The 25,874-nt window shown below is 42.0% G+C and overlaps 1 protein-coding gene across 1 annotated transcript in view; it reads right to left on the bottom strand.

Moving 5' to 3' along the window:
* The window catches only part of ARMC1 (armadillo repeat containing 1), a 38,028-nt gene that overhangs the window by 3,644 nt on the left and 8,510 nt on the right, over window positions 1-25,874 (bottom strand). Inside the window, exons 3-6 of the mRNA XM_075549629.1 lie at window positions 23,185-23,276; window positions 3,088-3,277; window positions 605-721; window positions 441-515 (exon numbers count right to left, since the gene is read on the bottom strand). Coding sequence (XP_075405744.1) covers window positions 441-515; window positions 605-721; window positions 3,088-3,277; window positions 23,185-23,276 — 474 coding nt within the window. The remainder of the gene's footprint in view (window positions 1-440; window positions 516-604; window positions 722-3,087; window positions 3,278-23,184; window positions 23,277-25,874) is intronic.

The raw sequence follows: 25,874 nt of genomic DNA, 5'->3' as shown, positions 1-25,874 counted from the left end.
CTGCTCAGGGTGGAAGGTGGAGTACCACTGGCCGTCCTTCGGTGGCAATCCAAGTGAGCTAACGGTAAGTGGTTTCACTGTCTCTAACAAAGTAGGAAGGTATCAATAGGTACAGTTTTCTACCACATTTATGTGGCCAGTGAGTGTTTAGGCTTTTTCTTTGTAATGTGTCAAAACTAGTGATGGCTATGAAGAGAGTATTTAATATCCCTGTAAGATCAGCAAAGCATTTATACCGAGACAAAAGAAATTAATTCACAATAGCAGACTCTGAATCAGATGAAAGAGCTATTTCTAAGAGTCTATTATCAACCAAATATATTAAGATAGTCCTCTCAAATCTCATCAAGCTCTGGGCTAGAAATAGTGACAATCTTCTAGACACAGAGAAAATCCCAGAGACAGTGTTAGGTACAAATATACTTTGTAAAAGCATTTACCTCTTCTCCACTTTCACTTTTCACAACTTGCTGTGCTTTCATAACCTTAGTTGATGCAATTGCTGACGCCAGAGCCTAGGCCGGGATGAAAAGAACGAATGTTGAACACGGATTTCCTTTCCTACAACCTCAATCATGCATATTCAATCATTGAAAACACGAACCTCCGCCTTCAGATCTGAGCGGATCCGTACCACACATCTCTGAACAGCCATTTGAAACGTGAAGCTAATAACGCCTTTAATTTTTAGCAAAGCCTCTTCACATAGATTCCGCCGAGACTGAAAAAAAAAAACCAACCCAGCATATGGTTATCAAAACAACAGTAAATCAATTCAAGCCCCAGTTAAGGTAAACTAGTCACTACATTCGAGAGGCACAAAGTTGCAAATGACCCAATTTCTGTTCTACCATCTCATATTTTGGGGGCAGAGTACTTAATTAACTTTATTAAATTGTAAAATATTAATGGAGTAATAATTCCTGTCCCTGATATATTTTCAAGCTTCACTGCTAATATTAAGTTCTAATAATTTTATCCAAAACACAATGAACATTTATTTATATCTTAAAGCTATCAGAAGAGAACTAAGAATAAATAGCCCAAAGAAAACGCTGAAAGGCAGAGGTTCTTCTAGCGCAAGATTAAATAATCTATGGCCTACCAGTTGATTGTGTGAATAAAGTTTTTCTGGAACACAGCCATACCCATTTCTGAAGACACTGCCTATATTGGCAACTTGCATGGTAAGGTAGAGTTGCTAGATAAAACAGAGCGCATATGGCCTGCAAAGCCCCAAATATTTACTCTTTACAGGAAAACGTTTTATAGCTCTTACTCTAACTTAAAAATCTCTGGGGGTTAAGTTCTAATAGATTCAAGTAAAAATCAGGACGCATTCAGTGTTTAAGTCATTATTTCTTAAACCAGCTAATCTTTATAAAGCAGTTGTGCTGCTGCATCCTTCTCTTAGGACATTCTACATGGTTTTTACTATGTGGTTGGAGTTTGTGTCAACTAGACACTTTGGGGGAATGGAGGGGTGGATGGAGCCCAGTCTATGAATCTGGCCTTGTCTGGTGACACCTCCTTGGGGGTGTGGCCTTGTGTATAAGAAAGAGAGTCAGAGCATGGTTAGTCTCTTTTTGCCCTTCGCCTTCTGCTGGAGCTGGATCCTGCATCTGATTTGTCAACCTTCTGTTGTGCCACCTGCCAATTACAGGAAAAGACGACTTACCTTGGATTCATCCAGCCAACCTCGGATTCATTACCTCTGCATCCACCAACCTGTGGGAGCCTCCTGTTTCAACATCCCACTTCCTGTTCGTCTGCTTCCAAAGCTACACTAGTGACTGGACTTACCTACTTAGTCCTACACTGTGTGAGCCATTTCTTAACACTAGTCTCTTTCTATAGACAAACACATACAAGCATCACTGTTTTTGCTTCTCCAGAGAACCCGAGCACAGCTACTTTGCATCTTTAAGGGTCATCAACAGTCTCTTTTGGGTACTCCTTATCTGCTGATGGTGGTAACAACTCAACATAACACGTAGCCTAACCTTCAGCTCTTTTGGGGGGAGGGATGGTTACCAGTGGGGGGAGGGGAACAACAGGTGTTAGCAACAGCTGGATGAAGGGGCGCACCAATTTCTGCTAAGATAAGAGGGAAGATAATATTCTAGAAGAGCAAAAGGGGCGGTCATTTGGGGTGGAGGGAGGGTTCACATGTTTTTAAATTGCTAGATACAAATGTGATGATCTGAAATATAAGCCTCACCTATTCATAATGCAAAGTTAGTTTTTTTAAAAGAATAAAGTCAAAAACAAAATGGAGGGGAAAGAGCAAAGGAAACAATAACTATAACCAACAGAAGTAAAACGCAACCAGCAAGATGATGTTTCAAACAATTTTTACAGATTACGCCATCATTTTCAGATAGTTCAAAATGCTATTTAATATCTCTTGTGCTTTCTTCACTCACCCATGAATTACTTCATAAATCTATGCAATAGATTCCAAGCATTTGGTACTGTCCCGGTATCTTTCTATTGTTGATTTCTAACTAGGTTTTTAACAGGAAGCTTCAAAACGTTCGTGGAAGAATGAAATGAAGAGACAACAAATTTCTTCCCAAACATTTTTAAGCTTCTTTTCATACTATGCTCAGAAAATAAACTTGATATGGTTTTAATTCTTTTATAACCTAGAATTTGACCGTCTTGGTAAATGATCCATGTGCCTGATTCTGTTGTTGGTATTCTATCAATGTCAATTAGGTTAAGTTACTTTGAGGATGTTATTCAAGTCTTCTATATTCTCACAGGTGTTTTTCTGTTTGGTACATTGAGAGAGCAGTGCTGAAATCTGCAACGCAAATCAAGATGTGTCTATATCTCTTCTCGGAAAATTTTTCCTTCATATATTTTGAAGCTATTGGTAGGGAGAAAAAATACATAAAACCATCACATCCTCTGGTTAACTGACCAATTTAATGTAAACGACATTCTGTGTCATTATAAAATACTGATGGTTGAGACTAATTTTGAAGGTTGTTCACAAATGAAATGGAAGAAACCATTAAGCTAATACAATTTATTTTCCCCATCTGATGAGTGAACCTTATGTTTATAAAGCACACTTACTGTATCATCAAGACCATCTATATGCAAAACCACTGTTTTGGCACGTTTGTTGGTGGTTCCCAGAAAAAACTGAGCTTTCCTTCGACGCGAATTCATTTCATTGTAACTGTCACCATCGGCCATATTCGAGGATTGAAGAATGTCATAGATTTCAGAGGCCAGCAGTTTCGTTTCCCCTGGAGTTGTAGTCCTTGGAAAATAAAATCATATAAATGAATAAACAATAAATAAGTTGGACCATTTCTATTGATACCTTTCCCCTTAATTTTATGGAAAGCGGTTTCCTTCTTTCTGATGTCTTGTTTAACTTAAAAGCAAGTCTAGTAGTTCCAATAGCAACAATAGTGTAGAAAATCCATTAGTCTGTAACAAATTTTTCTAAGTCTATGTTTTAAACATATTATTTCACATACTTAAAACACATCACTCCAGAACCAACCTAACTCACTGCCAACAAGTCGCTGGTGACTCTTTAGCAACTGCACAGGACAAGGCAGAGCTGACCCTGTGAGCTTCTGAGACTTAACTCTTTATGGGAGTAGAAAGCCCCGTCTTTCTCCCCAGGAGTGGCTGGTGGTTTGGGACGAGCTGCTGAGCAACCACTGCTGAGGAATAAATGCATGAAAATAAACAGTAAACCAGGATAGCATGTTGCTGGATGAACTAACAGTCAATACCCTGCACATCGAGAAATTATGACAAAGAAATATCCGAAAGGAGCAAACAAACTTGGATGGAGTAATTAATAATATTAGAATGAATTTCAAGGAGACCGAGTAAATTCAAACTCTTTTTTACTTGCATTTTTTTTTTTTGCAATGACAGAAATACTCTATATCTGAGCTGTCTATATAGCTACTCCCCTCATGTGCTATTGAACACTTAGAATAAGGGCTAACACAACTAAAGAAATAAATTTTATTTAATGTTTTATCATTTAATCTGGGGGGGGCTCTTAAAAATCTTATGACAATCCATCATTCAACTGTATTGAGCACACTTACACACATGTTACCATCAACATTTCCAAAACATTTTCTTTCTACTTGAGGCCTTGGTATCAGCTCCTTAATTTTCCCCCTTCCCTCCCCACGCCCTGTTCCCTGATGAACCCTTGATGATTTATATATTATTTTGTCATACCTTACACTGTCCCACGTCTCCCTTCATCCTCTTTTCTGTTGTTCAACCCCCATGAAGGAGGTTATATGTAGATCCCTATAATTGGTTCCCCCTTTCCGCCCCACCCTTCCTCTACCCTCCCAGTATCACCTCTCACCACTGGACCTGAAGGGTTCATCTGTCCTGGATTCCCTGCGTTTCCAGTTTCTATCTGTACCAGTGCACATCCTCTGGTCTAGCCAGATTTGTAAGGTAGAATTGGGATCATGAAAGTGGATCTTCCACTCTCTCAATACTCTCTTACTTTACCAACAGGATTTTCTTTTTCAGGGACTAGTCTCCCCTGATAACACATCCAAAGCCCATGAGACAAAGTCTTGCATTCCTTTCTTCTAAAGAGCATTCTAGCTGTACTTTTCCAAGACAAATCTGTTTGTTCTTCTGGAAGTCCATGGTACTTTCAATTCTTGGTCAACACCACAATTCAAATGCATCAGTTTTTCTGTGGTCTTCCTTATTCATTGTCCAGAGTGTGCATGGATCTGAGGTAACTGAAAATATTGTCGGCTTGCGTCAGGCGCATCTTAATCCTCAAAGTGACATCCTTGCTCTTCACCAATAGATATATGAATACCCAAGTTCATCCCAGCACTAGTCCCAATAGCAAAAATGCCATAAATAACCTAAAGGACTATAAACAGAAGGGATAACTAAACGATGGCATGTACACACAAGGAAATGTAGGCAACACTAAAGAAAAACGATGAGACTGCAGAGCACAGCATGACATGGATGAACCTGGAGAACATAAGGCTGAGAGAAATTAGTCGGCCACAAAAGGACGATATTGTGTGAAACCATGATTGTAAAACTCAAGATTTTCACACTAAAAGAAGCATTCTTTGAGGGCTACTAGGGTGGGAAGGTGTGTCACCAGCTGGAGGCTAAAAGCATCTTCATTTGATGAAGGGGAGGCAATGTGCAGTAAGAGGAGAGGCAGAGGCAGATACTGGGAGGTGTCAAAGAATTAAAGTAATAGGTAGATACTATTATAGATACAATCCTGCAGTGACTGTGATGTAGAATGGATATATGGGAGTAGGACACAGCCACAAATACATACCCATATACAGATTTGATAGACTATTTCTTTCTGTGTGTTTACCTATGTTGCAAAGAAATTAAGACTTTTTACACAGAATCAAACACCTTGACGAAATGAGTCACAGGACCCAAGAGTTCAGGACCACAGTCTTTGGGGAACAGATCAACTAGCATAACATAGTTTACAAAGACAACGTTCTACAGCCTACTGAAGGGAGTATTAACTGGAGTCTTAAAAGTGGCTATCTAAGGCATAACTAATGGCCACTACCTACTGCTCTGAAAGAACCTGCTAGAAGATCCTAGATGAAGTAGCAATGTGGAAAACTCAAAAATCATTCAAACACACACACAAGTTTACTCGTCAGACACGAGACTGGAGGAACCCCTCAACATGGCCTCCGCCACTCGGCAGGTCTGGCACTGGACTTATCTCCATAGCTCAACTGTCAGCCACCTGCCAGACAACTCTAATGGCAACAAGAACACGGGGAGGTGCACCCTGCTCAGAATAAACAATCACTGGAAACCCAAGGGCAGCATTTGCTCAAGGACAAAGTTTAGAAGGCCTGCGGTGAGGAAAGGAGGAGGAATGGAAACAGGAACAAAGGGAGGAAGCAGAACAAGGTTTTTTTTATGGAAACTGTAGATCGATGTTACAAAACATGGATGAATTAGCAAGTGCAAAGCAGATATGCTGAATAAAGTTTCACCCAAGCCACGATAAACTCCCCCCCCAAAAAAAATAAAAAAAAAGGCTCCTTGCCTTTGAGCTGATTTTGACTCACAGAAACCCTAGAGCCCAGAACACAACTGGACATGTGAGCTTCAAAGCCACGTAACTCTTTGCAGGAGTAGAAAGCCCGTCTATCTCCCAAGGAGCAGCTGGTGTTTCAAACTACTGACCATGCAGTTAGCACCCCAACACAGAACCACTACACCACAGGGCTCCTCATGAAAAAAAGTTAAAAACAACAACAACATATATACACACACACACACTTGCACATTAAAGACACAAAATGAAAACCATCATTTAAACTAGATGGTGCCCAGCTCCAGAACCAACCAGTCTGGTCAAGACCATAAGAGAAGTACCAGGACAGGGTGGGAGAAAAATGGAAAACAAACATGAAATAATAAAAAATAAACATCAGACTTAACAGCCGGACAGAAATTAGTGAACTCCTGAGATGGTGGTTCTTAAGACAACTTCCAAACCTGGGGTGGACTCCCCGCTGGGGGTCACCTTACCGTCTAAATCGAGACAGAGCTATACAATGCACAAGACTACCCGAGAGTAGAATACTCCTCACTAAAAGGGCCATCTTTTCCCAAAACCAAGTTCAGAAAGCAGAAAGGGGCAGGTAAGATGGGCGAATGAAAGCAGGAAACCCAGGAATGAATAGTGTTGTTACACTGAAGGGATTGCACGACTTGTCAGCAAACAAAATGCGTATAAATCAAATGGGAAATGAATTTGTAACCTTCACCTATACCACAAGAAAATAATACAAAGCAAAGCAACCCCCCAAGGAGCGACATTATGTTTTTAAGTACTTTACATATTTCCTAAATAAACCACACACTATACACTTATAAAAAGATTTTAAAGTGACATATAAAATGGAAGAATACAGGGGAAAAGTGTAAGAAAAGCCAGTTCATGGGACTGTACAATCCATTCATTTGCCATAAAACAGCTCTTCAAGTGTATGCCCTATCTCCCAGTCACTCTTGAATCAGAACTGACTGGATGGCAGTGAGGTCTCTTTTTTTAAAGGGTCTTAAAAACTTATGAGTGGGCATCTACAATATAACAATTCAACCACTGTTCTTTATTCTCTTAATTAGAACAAAAAAGAGAAAGGGAAACTCAAGACAAAAGAGAAGAAACTGGACTACAGACCAATGGTTTACATGAGCTACTGCCTCCTGTACCTCGAGACCAGAATTAGACATGTGTCCGGCTATAATGACCAAGAATTGCAATCAAAAACATAAACACATATAACCTCTGTGGAAAGCAGTAAGGCACAACTTACAACAACTGGGAATAGGAATCCCACATGATCCAGCAATAACTCTGCCGGGCATATACCCCGAAGAAGTAAAAGGCACAACACAACCAGACCTGTGGTCTCCTTGTTCTTAGGAGCAAGAAGCTGGAAGCAGCCCAAACGCCCAGCGATAGCAGAATAGATTAAGAAACTCTGGTTCACACATCCCTAAAAAACAGTAATGAAAGCGCTGAGCACCCCATGACATGATAGACCTGGAAACCACCATGCTTGAGCAAGGTTAGTCAATCACGAAAGGATAAATATAGTATAAAACCATAAGCGTTAAGGATAAACATCATGAAAACGGCACGCATCTATTCTCAGGTCATGGAACCTTGCAATCTGCTCTTCCAAGCACCGAGGCGGTATGCACACTGCTTGCGATCCATACACCACCCCACACTGGTGCCCTGGTGGCAGAACAATGACACATTGGGCTGCTAATTGCAACATCAGCAGTTCAAAACCACGAGCTGCTCCTCAGGAGAAAGAGGAGGCTTTCTGCTCATGTCGAGAAGTCACCGTCACAGAAACTCACAGGGCAGTTCGACCTGGCGCTGTAGGGCCACTCGGAGTGTGATCAATCGACTTGAAGGCAGTACAGTTGTTTTGGCTTTGGGTTATTGGTACATCTTAAAAACCACTTCGTCAAGAGAGGCCTCCCTTAACTGGCATCAGCTTCATATTTTGGAGGGAGAAGAAGACCAATCAGTTCCTGTTCCAAATCAAAACACACTCCTACAGGGATCCTCAGGGAAACGTAATGTCCATCCAAGTCTGAGGAGGGTGTCTGTCTCAGACGTGATTTTACTTCTCCTGGTGGATAAACTAACCCGCCGCTGGGAAAGACATTTAACGTTACTCATATAGAGCCCCCAATGAAAAACTATGCCCCGTACTACGTTCCTCATCGGGCACTTTTGACCAAGGTTCCATGCCGGCGAAGGTGACCCCGACTGAGTGTTACAGACAACCAAGACTTTACACTCTGTCCTGTCCAAGTACATAGCATCCTTCAGAGGACCCACCGGAAGAACGCAACTTGGAAACCTCACTAAGTGAACCAGACTTGGCCTTAAACACATCTGTAGCGCATTAAAGGAACTAAAACACTCCCTTGGACTTAAGGCTGAGCTATCCTACGGCGAGAAGATGGATGGCTATTAGCCCGCAGCTACAGATTTAGAAGTCACTGGATTTGGGTTCAAATCTCCTGCTTTGAGGATGCCCAATAACTGGCGACCTAAGACCACCATATATGTGCTATTTTAAGATTCTCTCTACATTACCACAACATGTCTTCAGCCAGCAAACCTACTTCTGTCTTAGTAAATGTGAATTAAAGTTTCACCCCAGTTCCAACCCTCATTGTTTATGTAGTTACCCAGTCACTTTCATTTTTAATCTGCACAACAATCCTTGTAGTATACAAAGCTGTCCTATTCATGTATACTTCCCTTTTCTAAACAGTATTTTAAAACCCATACCCGGGCTAAATGAATGATTTTATCAACAGAATTATCACATGCCCCACTGAGATGTTTCATTGGGATGTTTTATAATGTTCTCCAATAAAATAATGATGACATTTCTAGGTGAAAAAAGGATATAAATTATAAATATATTAATGGATTTTGAACTGCCACTTAATCACGGCCCTAAACTAAGAACAATTCGTTCTTCTGATATGACCCACTTAATGTGCACTTCATGAAAAGATCACTGAAGATATGAGGGCTGTAGCCAAGTGTGGTGAAGAAACGCTAACAGAACCTAGCTATCAGAAAAAATAGTAAGTACCTGGCATCCAAGCAGCCATCTAAGTGAGGTGTCAACTAAATCCAGAGAAGCTGATCCTAGGATGATAAATAATAAAATTCAAGACAAGAGGCGAGAGTTCTAATAAAGCTTACAATCTGAGAACCCTGGCTGCAGGAGGCTGCAGATGAGCGAACAGTCTCCACTTGGATCAGTTAGTCTCTGGAGAATGCCCTCTGACCACTGACCAGGGGTAAGAGTAGCCTTGCTCTCAGACAGAGGGCACCGGAAAGGGGATCCATGATCGTGTTAGGCTTACTGCTAACACTTCTCATGTGTTCTCTCTTTTGACTCATTTTAAATGTGTCCCAGTTTTCATTTCTGCTTTCTCTTAAATTGGGGCCCTTCTGGTTTGTTTTTATGGTCAGGGGAGGTTTTGTGCGTTTTTCTTCACGTGAACTCCGGGATAAGTAAACTTACAGAGACAGAAGCTGGGTTCATAGTTTCTCAGGATTCTGGCAGGAGAGAATGAGACGGAATGGGGAGCTAATAATGAGCATAAGAATGAAGAAAATGTCCTAAAATCGATCGGGATGATTGAACAACTCTTGTTAGTATTTTAGACCATTGAATCGTATGGTACGTGAGTTATTTACTAATAAAACTGCAAAAAAATAGAGAAATCCAGATTAAGCATTAAAGACTGATTAAAGGTTCTACCAGAAGGCTTGGAGTTAAAAAAAATTATTTATAGTTTTCCCCCACATTTTTCTCCCAGGATCCACCTATTGTGGTCCCTTTCAGAAGAGTGGGTAGTGGTAGTTGGGTACCACATAGCTCGAATCTCAAGGTAGTGGAAGCTGAGGTTGGCAAGGTTTCTATGTCCTTTAGACCACGCATCTTCAATGTCCTTTCACTTGTCTTTTCTCCAGATGGGGAGAGACTAATAGTTGTATCTTAGATGGCCACGCGGAAGTTTCTAAGACCTACGGTTACTCACCAAAGTAAGATGGAGAGCATTGTCTTTCTGAACTATATTATGCCAATTGTCTCTGATGTCCTCTTAGACTGTGGTCCTAAGCCACCAGGCCCATACACTCATCCTTCAAGGTGTCTGGTTACAGCTAATACGTTTCCATCACCCCCCCATATGCACTATTATAACCATGTTATCTATTGGTAGCATATAGAAGTACATATGCAGAAGCAGCCTCAGACATGACCTTTCTCTCCTTAATCATTTTATTGGGGAGCTCTTACAGATCTCGTAACAAGCCTTCATTCAGTTATTAAACACTTGCAGATATGTTCCCATCAACATTTCCAAAACGTTTTCTTTCTACTTGAGCCCTTGGTATCAGCTCATTCCCCTCTGCCCCCACACTTCCACCACCCTCATGAATCCTTGATCAATTATATGATTGTTATTTCATGCTTTACACTGTCTGCTGTAGTCTTTTACCCATATTTCTGTTATTCGTACCCCCAGTCCCTCTGAGGTGTGGCTATATATCCAACTTTGTGATGGGTTTCCCCTTCCCCCCCTTCACCCCCACCATCTCCCCACTCTCATGATACTGCTCCTCCCATTACAGTTACTGAGGGTTTTATCTGTCCTGAATTCCATGTGTCAAGAATTCTTATCTGTACCATTGTGTATATTCCAGTCCAGCCAGATGAATAAGACAGAACTGGGTCATGGTAGTGTTTGGGTTTTTTTTTGGGGGGGGTGGGGGTGGAGGAGCATTCAGGAACTAGAAAAATTATGTCTGTTTTGTCAGTGCTGTACTGCACCTTGTTGAACTGTCCCTTCCTTGTAACCCTTGAGGAGTTACACCTCATGAACATACGAGCTTATATGCTTCCCTGCTAGATGTCTGCTTGTTTAACTTAAAGCCTTTAAGACCCCAGATGCTGTATCTTTCGAAAGCTGGGCACCATCCACTTTCTTCACCACATGTGCTTATGCACCCATTTAGACATGGCTTTTGTAAAGCTTCAAATCTGAAATCTGCAGCATCAAAACAAACTGCGAAATGTATAAAAGTTATCACATCATACCTCCATTTTTGGAAGTGAGGTTTAGTATCAAATTATAATATGTAATGGACGTCCAACTGTTTAAGGACCCCAGACAGTACAGTGGTGAGGGGCTCAGTGGCTAACTGAAAGGTTGACAGCTGGAATCCACAGGAGAAAGATGTACTAGTCTTCATCCATGAAGAGCACAGCCTTGGAAACCCTACTCTATCCTGAGGGGTCACTCACTATACATTGGAAGTGACTGGATGACAATGGATGTTTTGTGGTTACGTGTTCAGCTCTTAACTGCAAGGTCATCAGTTCAAAACATCCAGCCAACTTTGCAGGAAAAAAAGACCAAACTTTCTGCTCTTGTAAGGTGTTAGACTCTGACACTCACAAGGGCCTTTCTACCTTGTCACACGGGGTTGCTATGAGTCAGCTCAAGGGCAGAGAGTTTGGTTGTTCTGGATATCTGAGCTGCCAGCAGAAAATAACCTTATTTTCTCAAAGACATGCTTTATTTGAATTAAAAAGAGGCCATTTGAGTCAAACTGTCTGTACATGGATTGGATCTCTCTCAAGAAAAACTTGGCCTTGCCTGTAGGAAGTACAGTACAGAAATGCAGCTGCCAGCTATAGGAGATATTGGAATCCAACATAACATTCAATACAAACCAATGCCAAGCTCTTCCTGGAAATACCAGAGCCAATGAGCAAGCAGTGAGAGGCATTTCTGCCTAATGCTGACCTAAGCCTCTTAATCTTTGCTCAGGAGCTCCCCATGAAGTTGGCTGAGCCTTCCTACCTGCATTGCAACCCAAAGCTCTCCTTGCCTCATTCTGCTTCCTCTCCTGTTTCCTTCCACAGACATAACCATAAGCCCACTAACTTAACTCTAGTGATCTGTGGGACAGATAGTGCTATCTATATTTTCCATCTCTGGAATTTAGTGGGACATTGCTACCTATGCTGCCATCTGGTGGGGGCCTGCATAACTGCACGAACCTCATCAAATTAACTCGATGCACTAGAAACCCTCCAGGGCAAATGTGCCACTAAGTGTATCAAATTCCTATCATTTCAAACGTTTCATTGCCTCAGTTCATACAAAATGGTTTTCACTATTAAAAACATATGGCTTCTACAAAAATAAAGGAAAATTATCCTATCTGAGAATGGGTTAAAAGTTGGTTTCGAGCTTAAATCTCTAAGTACCTCCCACAATTTATTCTAAAATATTTTATAATTCAGAGTATGTTTTAAAATGTCAATTTTTTAAAATCTCGTTTCCTACATTTTTCTTCTTGCCACGATATTTTCAAGGTCAATTAACATACCTGTTAGCTATGCAATTTTTGATTTGTCATTGAATCTTGTCCTATTGGGTCACTATTAGCTGGCACTGACTTGATGGCAGTGAGAAGCTCCTAGGCGCCCTAATGGCATAGTGGTTACACATTCTGCTGCTAATTGCACGGTCAGCAGTTCAAAACCACCAGCCATTCTGAAGGAGAAAGGGCTTTCTACACCTGTGCAGAGTTAACAGTCTCAGGGACAGGTCTATCCTATCCTATACGGTCATCATGAGTTAGCATTGCCTCGATGGCAGTCAGTTTGGTTTGGGTTTGAAAGAAGCCTCTAGGAGCCCTGAAGAGGCAGTGGGTTACAACCTGGATGCTAACAGCAAGGTCAGCAGTAAACCCCCTGCTGCTCCATGGGAGAAAGCTAAGGCGTCCTACTCCTGCAATGACTTACAGTGCCGGAGCCCACAGGGGCAGTTCTGCCCTGTCTTACAGGGCCACTGTGAGTCAGAACTGACTCAATGGCAGGGAGTATAAAGCAGCATCCATACTACCTTTCACTGTTTACCATACGTCTCGCAGCCCAGCTCATTGTTTTCAAACGTGCTCGAGGAGATTCTGAGCACAGCAACCCTCTGTGCAACAGAAAGAAACACTGTACGCTCCTGCACCGTCTTCACAATTTACACCAGGAGGGGGCCTACTGATGCTATCACGGTGCCCATCTATCTCCCTGAGGGTCTTCCTCTTCTTCAATGACCCTCTACTGTACCAACCAAGCATGGTGTCCTTCTCCAGGGTCTGCTCTTCCCTTCTAATATGTCCAAAGTACATGAGTCTTGCCATCCTCACCTCTACGGCGCATTCTGGCTATACTTCGGCCAAGACTGATGTGTTCTTTCTTCCGGCAGTTCATGATGGAGTCAACACCATCATTCCAATGCGATGCCTCTCTGCCCGGGTTCCATGTACACACGAAGGGAATACAGGCCTAGGGCACCTTAGTCTTCAAAGCAAAATCTTTGCTTTTTAGCACTTTAAAGAAAGAGATCTTTGGTAGGTTTGCCTAATGCAATACATTCTTTGACCACTTGAATGCTACTACCATTGGTGCTGCTTGTACATACATGTAAAACTTATTTATTGACAACTTATTGATTGATTTGGTGTGAGGGCCTTCGCAATCTTGATGTTGAGGGGGAATCCATGCTTAAGGGAGTAGTCTGTTCCTCATCAGTACGTGTGTCAAGTCCTCTTGCATTCCACAGCGTAGCTGTGTCATCTATGTATCACAGGTTAACAAGCCTTGTTCAAATCCTAATGCTTTGGCTTTCCTTCACATAGTCCAGCTTCTCAGATCATCAACTCGGCATACAGAGTGAGCAAATACCGTGAAACGATACGAGCCTGGCACCCACGATTCCTGATTTTAAATCCCCTGGTTCTGTCCAAATTGCTGCCTACATATAGCCTCCACATGAGCACAAGGGTTCTGGAATTCCCATTTTTCAAAATGTTAGTCATGCTTGGTTATGATCTGGACAGTCAGATGCCTTTCAGTAGTCAATAAAACACAGGTAAGCATCTTTCTGGTATTCTTTGCTTTCAGCCAAGCTCCATCTGATATCAGTAATGATATCTCTTATTCCACATCCTCTTCTATGTCCAGCATGAATTTCTGGCCATTCTTTGTCAATGTACGGCTGTAATTATTTTTAAACATCTGTGGCATAATTGTAATATTAAAGATCAAAGGAACTCATTGTCATGGAGTCAATTCTAACTCATAGAGACCCGGTAGGACATAGCGGAACCACTCCATGGGGTCCCCAGACTGTCATCTTTATGGTAGTACAGAGCCTCATCTTGCTCCTGAGGAGTGGCCGGTGGTTTCAAACTGCAAGTAACCCACTACATCACCTGGGATCTTTTAATAGTAAAGATACTATTTGATAATTTCCACATTCTGTTGGATCACATTACTTTGTAATGGGCACAAACAGTGGTTTCTTCTAGGCGATTGGCCACGTAATCATATTTCTACAACCCAGTTACACGGAACTCCTCCTGTGGCCACCGTGAGCACATTCCCAGACAGATGAGGAACTGCTTGCTACAGAACCTGGCAGCAGACCAGCAGCTGGACAGCGCCTGGACATGCAGGGGCTCTGTGGAGAGCTAACTTATGCTACCTCCTACTCACTGACCCTCAGAACTAGCGTGGACAGCCTGGGAGAATCAGCTACAGCTGCCCAGAAGAAGACAAGATCCGAGGTGGGCCTCAGGATCTAAAAGCATGATAATTGCAGAGCGCTAACTGGTATAGAGGGACCGTGCCATGTGCTAGAAAAGGCCAAACTCGGAATACTGCTCGCCCATGCCTGCCTGGGCACAGGACTACGGGCAAGATGACAAAACTGTGGCCAAGTGGAGGGGTTACTTCTTGGATTGGTGAAGAGATAGGCCATAGGAGCAGGAGATGATTCTATAGGTTGGTGCTCAAGGTCTCTGGAGGAGGGAGGTTGGGCCCTAAAGGCACCTGCTCCCACTACCTCTGACCTTTCTTCCAGCTAGTTTGAGGACTTTTCTGGTTTATAAATGCATTCACTTCCAGTAGTAGCGCATCCATTTGTTGAGACATTTCAATTGTTATCCTGTCAATTCCTGGAGGCTTGCTTTTTGCCAATCCCTTCAGATCAGCTTGGACTTCTTCCCTCAACACCATCAGTTCTTAGACATGTAACCTCCTGAAATGGTTGGATGTCACCAATTATTTTTGGTATAGGATCTCTGCGCACTGTCTCCACTTCTTGAGTCATTTAATAAGTCTTTTTCCCATAAAACTTAAAACAAAACTCACTGCTAATTCCTAGCAAGGCTATCTTTTTTTTGCATTTCATCATTTATTTAGATGTTTACGCCCTCGCACCGAGGTTTTTACAAGCTGGTGAACACTGAAAAATCATTTCTCCCACTGCAATATAACCACAGACAATATAAATATATGGTTGAACTAACATTAATATACATCACCATTTTATCAATTACATAATAAAACAAATTATCAAGTACGTAACCAAATATTAAGTTACACCACTCAAAAGGCATATAAAAAGTAGAGTCTGCTCAGGTCATTAGCAATGCTGGATCTTTACAAAAGCAAAAATCCTTGTCTTTCTCACACAGAGGGACAGATCGGTTTGCACTGCTGAGCTTGCAGTTAGCAATCCAATACACACCCCACTATGCCAACAGTGCTTCTTTACGCAGATAATTCCTCAATATTGAAAATCTCTCTTCAGGGTTAGAAATGCTGCCAAGCTCACTCTTTTTGAGTTTTTAACTCCAGGTCTTTGTACATTATTATTATTAATAGCAGTTTTATTTTCTCGAGCTGCCCTTTACATTGAAAAGCAAGCTTCGGGGAAGAGTCAGACATTGACTTTGGTCTTTTCTTTCTTTCCTGCCACAAAGGCAAGACAATAACTGTTTGTTCCCTGATGTTCTCAAGGTCATCTGGTCACTAGTGTTCAGTGCATAAAAACTGTACTTGAGATGGTCTCTAAATATACTTTGGTTTTCATGGACTTGGCTTAATTCTCCTCAATTCAACTTTAACATCCTTAAGAACAATCGATGGTCTGTTCCACAGAGAGCCCCTAACCTTGTTCTGAGTGATCCTGCCTCTTTCCACAGACACAGCCAAACGGATGCCTGTGGTTTCTAGCTGGCGAGGTCCATGGAGATAGTCACTGTCTATGATGTTGAAAAATAAACTGGCCATTGGTCTTGCAAAATTCTATCTTGCTATCTCCTGTATCTTTCCTATCAGCAAGATAATAACTTCAAATTACTGATCCTTGTTTCCAACTTTTACCAGTAATTACCAATATATGTTTATTGCGTAGTTAATAAATTTTAGAGTGAAGAGATGGTAAAAATTTTCAGTTTCTTCATCTTTGGCCTTAGTGGTTGGTGCATACATTTGAGTAATAGCCGGGTTAACTGGTCTCCCTGGAAGCCATATGATGTATTCCATCCACTACACGGCTTTAATTCACAACGGATCATGAAATATCCTTTTGGACAACGAATGCAACACCATCTCTCTTCAACTTGTCATGCCTGGCACAACTGACCATGACTGTGACCCCAAACAGCTGTACCAGTGCACTTCATCTCACTCTGGGCTACCATGACTCTCTCTAGGCCTTCCATTTCCCTGGACCACTTCCAATACCCCCGCGTATTCTTCAGAGAGCTCATCATCAGGTTAGCAGGTGGTTCTAGTCTAGTTGTCTCCTCCCATTTTTAACCGTGCCACACCCTAAGCTGGATTCTGCCCCTATCCTTCACTTCAATTCATGCTCTGAGGAAGCAGCTCTTCCCTGGTTATGTGGAAGGTGCTTCCAACTTGAAGCAGTCACCAGCCAGGTGTGCAGTTGCTACTTCATAAATCTGAGATGAGCTGTTCTCTCAGCAGCGAGGTGCTGGCCCACATTCCTAGTCTGCCTGCACCTGGGAGCTCTGCCAAAACTGCGCTGGTAATTTGAAGGATCAGAGGCACCGCTTCCACCATTACAGCAAGACAGACACTACCCCTTTGACGAACTGACAGGCCAATGGTGACGGGGCGTGCCCTCACAAGTTAAAAAATGTCCTAAAATTCACAGAGCTTTCCCTCGCTGACGACCCACTGGACCATCAGTGAAGCTCTGGTAAAGCTAGGAAAAGCCAAGGAAGCCAGCGGCTTATAAACAAGGACACTAAGAGTATAAAAATCTCACTTGTCCTAAGTCAGAACTAATCCAAATGCTTAACTCTCGGTTTGCTCCCCGAACCAGAAGCAGTGATTAGCAACATTGGTGGCAGTCGATATTTTCTGCTATTCATTCCTAAATGATCAAATGAATTAAAATACACAAATTCAGTCTTTATCGTGGCATATCATTACCATATGCCAACACCTCCTAGAACTACTCTAATACAGAGTATGATACTAAATATGTAAGTTGTCTATAAAAATTAGTTTAATAATAAAAATGGTTTCCATTTACCCACAAGCTGTGTGGTGATGTCACAGTGGGCTATCTGCAAAGTCAGAAGTTCAAAACCACCAGCTGCTCCATGGGAGAAAGACAAGGTCCTTCTACTCCCATTAACAGTGACAGTCTCAGAAACTCATAGGAGCAGTTCTATTTGATCCTATGGGGTCACTGTGAATCAGCATCGACTCGATAGCAGTGAGTTTAAGAAGCATATATATTATATTATATATACAATTATACACACACATACACATAGAGCAAAGAACTATAGTGTGTGTGTATAGTTTGTACATAAGTGGAGGTTTTAAGATATTCATTAAAAAATAGAGCTTAAAGATAATGTAATTTCCTAAAACTTTTTGATACCTCCTCATTTAAGTAAGGGTGTGTGTACATAACAAGTCTGCCATCAAGCCAATTCTCACTCCCAGAGACTCCACAGGATGGAGTACAGTGCCTCACAGATAGTTTCCCAGGAACAAAATGCACACTTTCTCCTCAAAGGAGCTAGCAGGTTCAGATCCCTGACATCCTGTGTAGAAGTTGAGCATTTACCCTGCATCACTTCATACATGCACTACCTTGAAGTCAGCTTAAATAATACTTCATCGATGGAATTTCATTTAAAATGTTTGAGAATTATAAAAAGGACTTTGGCAATCATTTAAGTCAAAGAAACTAAAAGTATTTTGTTCTTAATCAAATAAATTAAATTATAACATAGCTTTAAAGGCAGCTATACCTTGTCTGTGAAGCCCTGGTGGGATTGCAAGTTAGGCTCTGGACTGTTAAAACACAAGGTCACTGAGTCAAAACCAGCAGTCCCTAAAGGGAGATGAGGGTATGTGCTCCTGTACGGACTGCAGCCTTGGACACCCGCTAGAGGGTCGCAATGCGGAGCAGTCAACTCAACGGCAGTGCGGGTTAGACTCTGTGTATTCTATATGACTAAAAACACAACACAGACTAAGACAGTATCGCAGAAAGCAAGCAAGACACTTTTGCCTTGAAATATATAGAAATACGCAAACTTTAATTTTTAGTCTTCAATAAGGAAATCAGCAAGGTCAAGAATGGAGCACAACTAGACATCCCTAAAGGCAACACAATTAGGGAGCTATCTTTATTCTCCTACCCCTAAAACCAAATATGCATGATGTGTCAAACCTACCTCAAAAAGTTGTAAATCAAAGTGAAGTAACTAGTTGTGAACATCTTAGACAAATAAAAGTGTGATTGCAACCCATTCTTTATTTCCTTGGAATGCACGACTGATCGCCTCCACAAAAAACTTCCTCCTCTAAGTAAAGAAAAAGTCATAAAAAACAAAACAAAAACTTCCTCCTTTGCCAAGAAACAAGAAGAACTAGAAGGTGTCCAGGTACCATTATGAAAGTTCTAATAAAAAATTCAGGTCTAGAACGGCATTTATCCCTGTCATTCAATTTTCAGTCAAACAATAAACAGGTCTGTCTATAAGAGGAAAAACACTAGTGAGTGAGGTATACACACTTTTGAATGACCAACTATTTAAAATCAAAAGGGAAAAGTTCAGAAGTATTTAGGAAAGGATTGCAAACTTCCTCCACAAGGAGGAAGAGGGATAAGTGATGGTACTTTGAGGGGATAGCTATAAATGAAGCAAAATGTGTAAAAGTTGTTAAATGCAAAACTAACATCTCACCCGTTCTTCAAACTGTCACCCAATTCACAATCATTTAACTCTGTAGGAAAATCCTGATCAAAAGAGGGAAAAATGCAAAACAGAATGCCAAATTGCTATGTAATCCAGCTTACTAGAGTCACAAAAGTAGATGAAACTCCAAAATTGCTGCCACATGATATCTTGGCACCTTCAACTCCGAACAGTCTCTGAGGTGTTCTTGGAGTGGAACAGTTTAACTGAATCAGGAGAGTGTCTGTCCTGAGTGCCGTGCTCCTTTAGAGGAGCGTCTGTGCGGATGGATTCACACTGAAAACAGCAACTCGGAAGGTTCCAGAGGAACCTGAGGGGAGAGGAGCTCGTGTCAGCCATGGTGCAGTGCAGTGACTTGGCAAAGGCGGTGCCCCTTGAGGAAGGGAAGCGATGGCCCAGAGACTTGGGCTGCCATGGTGCGGGGGGCACAGCATGTACTGCTGCCAATACATTGTGCTCCTGGGAAAAGCTGGCTTGGTAGAAGCTGTCTAGTGGGTATATTTACCACAATTCGGGGGGGGGGGGGGGCGGGCGGGGAAGGTAGCTACTACAACTTAATGACAACCCAAACTGGTGGGTTAGGCTTGAAGGTCCTGGCTTCAAGGCCCAATACCATGTTTAGTGCTTTGTTCCGCTTCCTGAGTTGTGGCGGCACAGCGGCGTCTGCTCGGAGCTGCTCACCACACAGCCCGCTTTGCGAGCCCACCAGCTGCTCGGCAGGAGAAAGACAAAGCGGTCGCCTCCTGCAGGGACGTGAAACCTTGGGACCATAGGGACAGACCTACTGTCCTGTAGGGTCACCAGAAGTCGGAACTGACTCCGTGCAGTGAGTTCTACCTCCTAGCTTGTTGCATACTGCCATGGATCTTAAAAGCCTGATAAAGTGACCATCCAAGGCCACTAGGTTCACCTTGAGCAATAGGGGAAAGAGGAATTAGGGACAGGTAAAGTGCATGGAATATGTGGCTTTGCTATGAGCCCCAAAAGCTGAATTGTGCCGGCTACCATTACTAAACCTTCTGCACCTAGATTCTGTAGGAAAATCTTGATGAGGGTAATTTGTAAAATAGTTTCAAAAATCCCCAAGACTCAAGATTTCCGGAGTCATGAAGATGGGATGAATCTCTGAAACAAAGATAATCTGCAAAACTTAAGTCAAATATAACCCCTAGCTCCTTCTTAAAACCATACAATACTTTAAATTAATCAATAATGTCTTCCTGTGCATTATGTTCTTTTAAGATCAAACTGACAACAGAAACTTGAAATAGCAGATGAAACTGGCGGGAGGGAGTTGATGTTAACAGGGGAGGATGGATTCAGCAAAGGAGAGTGAGAATGGTGGAACAATGTGAAGAACCGTAATCAAGCTCACGGAGCTACACATGGAGAAACTTACAGTGGAACTGATCCACGTTCTGCTGTCTAGTCTCAAAAAGCAGTAAGTAACAAAACACAAATGAACAAAAAGTCCATTTCTTAAAAGTCAAATTAACTGGCCATAAATCCCCCAAGACCTCTCAATAATGCTCATTGAAGTATCACCCAAGTCCTTTATGCAATGTCCATCCACAGTGAAGGAACAAAAAAGACTGTCTCATTACCATCATACTGCATGTTTTCCAATGTGATTCCTACTCGCCACTCACTCATGCTGCTCTGTCAGCAAATCATTTTACACAAATTTTACTAAACATGATATATTGGAAAAAATAAACCACACAACACAGGATTTTCTTTCTTTTAAAAATTATTTAATATGTACAAGGGGTACAAAAAAACCTACCTGGGATTATTTTTTCAAAACTATGTATCGAAATTTTTCAACCTTCTCACCTTCAAAGTACTCTCCATTATACTGAATACATTTGTCAAATCTGCAATTGCATTCTTGGAAATATTTTTCAAACTCATCCACATGGATGGGTGATGGGTCCTCCCTTGATTTTCTTTCACCTTTCTATGTCATCAAATCGCTGTCCTTTCATGTCCTTCTTCATTCTCAGGAACAAAAAGAAGTTGCAAGGTGCGAGGTCAGGTGAATAAGGTATGTGATCCAAGAAAGGCATGCTGTTGATTGCCAAAAACTGGCACACTGAGGTGGCTGCGTGAGCAGGTACAGTCATGGTGGCAAAACCATTCACCCGTCTGCCACAAATCAGGCCTTTTTTGTCACACACTGTTATGCAGTTTTTTCAGAAGCTCTAATTAGAAAGCTTGATTACCAGTCTGATTTGGTGGAACAAACTCCAAATGCACTAAGAGTTGATGGATGTCCAGAATGAGGTTTGTCATCATTCAACATTTCACCTTTTTAAAAAAATCATTTTACTGGGGTCTCATATAACTCTTATCACAATCCATCATACATCAATTGTATAAAGCATATTTGTACATTCATTACCCTGATCATTCTCAAAACATTTGCTCTCCACATAAGCCCCTGGCATCAGCTCCCCATTCCCACACCGCCCATGAACCCTTGATAATTTATAATTATTTTGTCATATCTTACACTGTCCGACGTCTCCCTTCACCCACTTTTCTGTTGTCCATCCCCCAAGGAGGAGATTATATGTAGATTCCTGTAATGGGTTCCTCCTTTCTACCCCACCTTCCCTCTACCCTCTTGGTATCGCCACTTTCACCACTGGTGCTGAAGGGATCATCTGTCCTGGATTCCCTGTGTTTCCAGTTCCTATCTGTACCAGTGTACATCCTCTGGTCTAGCCAGATTTGTAAGGCAGAATTGGGATCATGCATGATGGTGGGGGGTAGGGGGGGAGCATATAGGAAATAGAGGAAAGTTGTATGTTTCATTGTTGCTACACTGCACCCTGACTGGCTCATCTCCTCCCTGTGACCCTTCCGTAAGGGGATGTCCAGTTCCCTACAGATGGGCTTTGGGTCCCCAATCTGCACTTCCTTTCATTCTCAGTGATAGGATTATTTTGTTCTTTGATGCCTGATACCTGATCCCTTCAACACCTCCTGATTACACAGGATGGTGTGCTTCTTCCATGTGGGCTTTGTTGCTTCTGCAGCTAGATGGCCACTTGTTTACCTTCAAGCCTTTAAGACCCCAGACACTATAGCCAGGCACCATCAGCTTTCTTCACCACATTTGCTTATGCAGCCATTTTTCTTCAGCAATTGTTATCGGTGAGGTGAACACACAATGATATGCTTTTTTGTTCTTTGATGGCTGATAACTGATCCCTTTGGCACCTTGTGATCACGCAGACTGGTGTGCTTCTCGCATATGGGCTTTGTTGCTTCTGAGCTAGATGGCCGCTTGTTCACCTTCAAGCCTTTAAGACTCCAGACGCTGTATCTCTTGATAGCCAGGCACCATCAGCTTTCTTCACCATATTTGCTCATGCACCCATTTGTGCAGTGATCTTATCGGGAAGATGTACACACAATGATATAATTTATTTCACCTTTTTTGAAATGAGAAAACCACTTATACACTTGAGTGTTTCCCACAGCATTGTCCTTGTACGTTGTCTTCAACATAACAGTTTCTGTGGCATTTTTCCCAAGCAGGAAACAGAATTTCACAGCCACACACTGTTCTCTTAAATCGGCTATCACAAAAAACGAGGTTCAAGCAAAACTGCTTTCATGAAAAAATTCACTGTGAACAGACAGAATCCACTGGGTGCACTATCTCAGAGTGAGTTGCTGGCTGCTCAGCTAGCAAGAAAAAGACGTACTATGAAAGCTCCACTCCACCCACCACAATTCCAGAGTTTTGGGGGCAACCCCTCACAGTGATGATAAACATTTTAAGTTTAACTAGTGTTAATAAGATTATTAACACCAATGTTTAGAGATAATCAGAAATTAACCATTTTGAATATTTTTACAGCATAGCACACATCCTTTATATTAAGAAGGAAAACTTCAGCAAAACTGTCTATTAATAAACTGGACATTTTTCCAAGGCATCCAGAGACACTAGATACTGTACTTACTTCTGTGTAACATTTTGTAGGCTTAACATCATACCCAGTTCTCCTTTCATCTTTTCTCTGTTAGCACGGCATTCTGCCAAGTATCGAAGAGCCTATAGCAGAAATGGAAATAGGTTAATTCGTATGTCTAGCCTATCCAAAATTAAAGCTTCTAACTTATTGCAAAAGGATTATATTCTATTCTTAAACCATGTTACTTGGAACACATCCACAATAAAAATACTTATCTTTTATTTTGAAAAAAGAGAGTGTGTGGGGTCAGAGGGAGACATGAGACAGAGAGACGGCAAAGAGGGAAAGTGGTGTTTGGTTTGAGAATCGATAGGTTTTGAAATGTTTGCATCTTCCCTCCTTTAAATGTGACAATCAGAGGAGCCTTCCAGGGCAGAAATGAACTTGCAGCAGCTGGACTACCCTTTGAAGTGAAGGTTTCTATTGGTGCAAGGTCAACATTAGGTTGCCCAGATTTTATTTACACCACTTTACCCAGACAGTGTAGGATACCAGGAACTTGATCTCCTGTATTATTTCATTCCAGGAAGAAGTCCCAATAGGCATCATTTCCCAAGATGCATTTTGTACATTAATTAAAACAAAACCTTTATAGAATGAACTGATTTCTACATGAACACAATCCTCTAAAATACCATCTTTTCTTAAGACACCGGAGATGAATTAATTGTCTCATCATTTTCTATGAGATCAACTAATGCGTCTATGATGCTTTTCTCATATTTTAGATACATTTTAAAGTACTTCCGTCAGTCACATTTAGCTGTTCCCCTTGACTCCTCACTATTGCTACCAACCAGTGACCCCCTCACCACTTTTCATGATTTGTAAGTGACTCTCTAAGGCAAGTGTGGATAACACCACCCAAACTCTGCCATCTCAGTCAAACGACCTTCACCTCTACAAAATGCTGTGTCATTACACAAAGCAGTGCCAACTAGGAATCACAGGGGCACTTTCCTCTGACCACAATATCCTAGACTTTCTGCTTACTCTTATTTACTTCTATCAAGACCACCATTCTATACAATTTCAAATTGAACAGCAGATATATATTTATATTTATTTGGATTTTAAATGCTTTCAGACAACGAGCAGAAAGCAATCTAACACTGAGAGAAGGGAAACAGGGAGGTGAACCCTCCCCAGCTGCCCCAGCTTATTTCTCTGGAGGCAGTTTCTAGGCTACAGTACAGAAACCCACCACTGTTGAGTCAACCCTGTACATCAGGGTAGAAAAACTCACCTGGGTTTCTAAATCTTTATGTCAGCAGGCAGCCTCACCTTTCTCCCATGGAGAGGCTGATGGGTTCAAACTCTTAACCTCGCAGTTAGCAGTCTAATGTGTAACACACTATACTACTAGGGTTCCTTGTAGCACCTGGAGGGGAAACCCAGTAGAGTCCAGCAGCTGCCATGAGCTATCGAAACAGAATGAGTTGAGGTGAGAGTGGCAAGAATTTGAGGAGCAGAAAAATGGAGAATGGAGGTACACAGCAAGAGAGCTCCAGAGTCCAGGGTACATACTGCATGGTAGCCTAGAAAAGTCTCAGAGAGGGCTGTGCCAGTGGTAACAACTACTAAGGCACCACAGTCCCCAGAGTGAATGTTAGACAGTAAAAGAGATCCTACAATCTCAATCATTCAACTAACTGCTGACAGGGCATTGCAGTTGAAACAATCAGTTCCTTTATCTTTTGCTCACTGGAAAGTTTCAGGATCAAGGGCCAAGAATATTTTCTCTGACACAGCAAAGGGAAAACTTGAAGGGGGAAAATGTAGACATGTGATGCTATATGGGAAGAGACTATCCATCCTCATCTCCCTCAGTGTAATCTTCCCCAGATCCTCGGCAACACAGACGGAAGCCACGACCAGGCTTTGTCCTCAGCTTAGGAAGACCGGATTTCCCCTCCTAGAACTGGAATTGGAAACTCAAACGCACTCACCAGGGAGGCCATGCTGCTCTGTCAGGACAACTTCACTGGGGCTAAGGAGCTCTGGTGACATAGTGGTTATGCGTTGGTTGGGCTAAATCACCAGCCACCCCTCAGGAAAAATACTGGGCTTTCTATTCCCATAATCAGTTAAACTCCCTAGAAGTCATCACAGGGGCAGTTCTATGTGGTCATATAGGGTCACTAGGAGTCCACATAGACTCCATGGTGCTGTCTCTGGTTTGCTTCTTTGGAAGGAGCCCTGAAGGCACAAGCGCGAAGCATTCAGCTACAAACCAAAAGGTGAGTGGTTCACACCCACCCTTTCTCCCAGGCAACCTGCTCCCACAGAGATGATAATCCAGAAAACACTAGGGGACAGTTCTATTTTGTCACAGGCAGTGAACAAGAGTCGAAACTGACTTGGCAGCCCCCAACAAGGATGATAAGGCTGTTATCTAAGAGCAGCCACACAGTGACACTGTGCACTCACAGGTCGGCAGAGAAGCAAGAGAGAGAGAAGGCAGATGCAGAATCCTGGCATCGCAAAGCCCCCAAAAGAGACATTCCCAGAATCCCAGGTTGCAGTCTTCTCACTAATTTTGGATCTGCACTTCTCACTCAGATTCCCTGCTTTCTATGACCAACCCCACAACCCGTCCCTGTTTAAGGTAAGACTAGGTCCAAACAATTACAAAAATGGGACAGCAGAAAGAAAAAAAAAGTAACAGGAAATGGTTA

The sequence above is a fragment of the Tenrec ecaudatus genome, chromosome 5, assembly GCF_050624435.1.
Source record: "Tenrec ecaudatus isolate mTenEca1 chromosome 5, mTenEca1.hap1, whole genome shotgun sequence".
In the NCBI taxonomy this organism is placed as follows: domain Eukaryota; kingdom Metazoa; phylum Chordata; class Mammalia; order Afrosoricida; family Tenrecidae; genus Tenrec; species Tenrec ecaudatus.
Note: the sequence above shows the minus strand (reverse complement) of the source record. Positions and strands in the feature narration are given on the sequence as shown.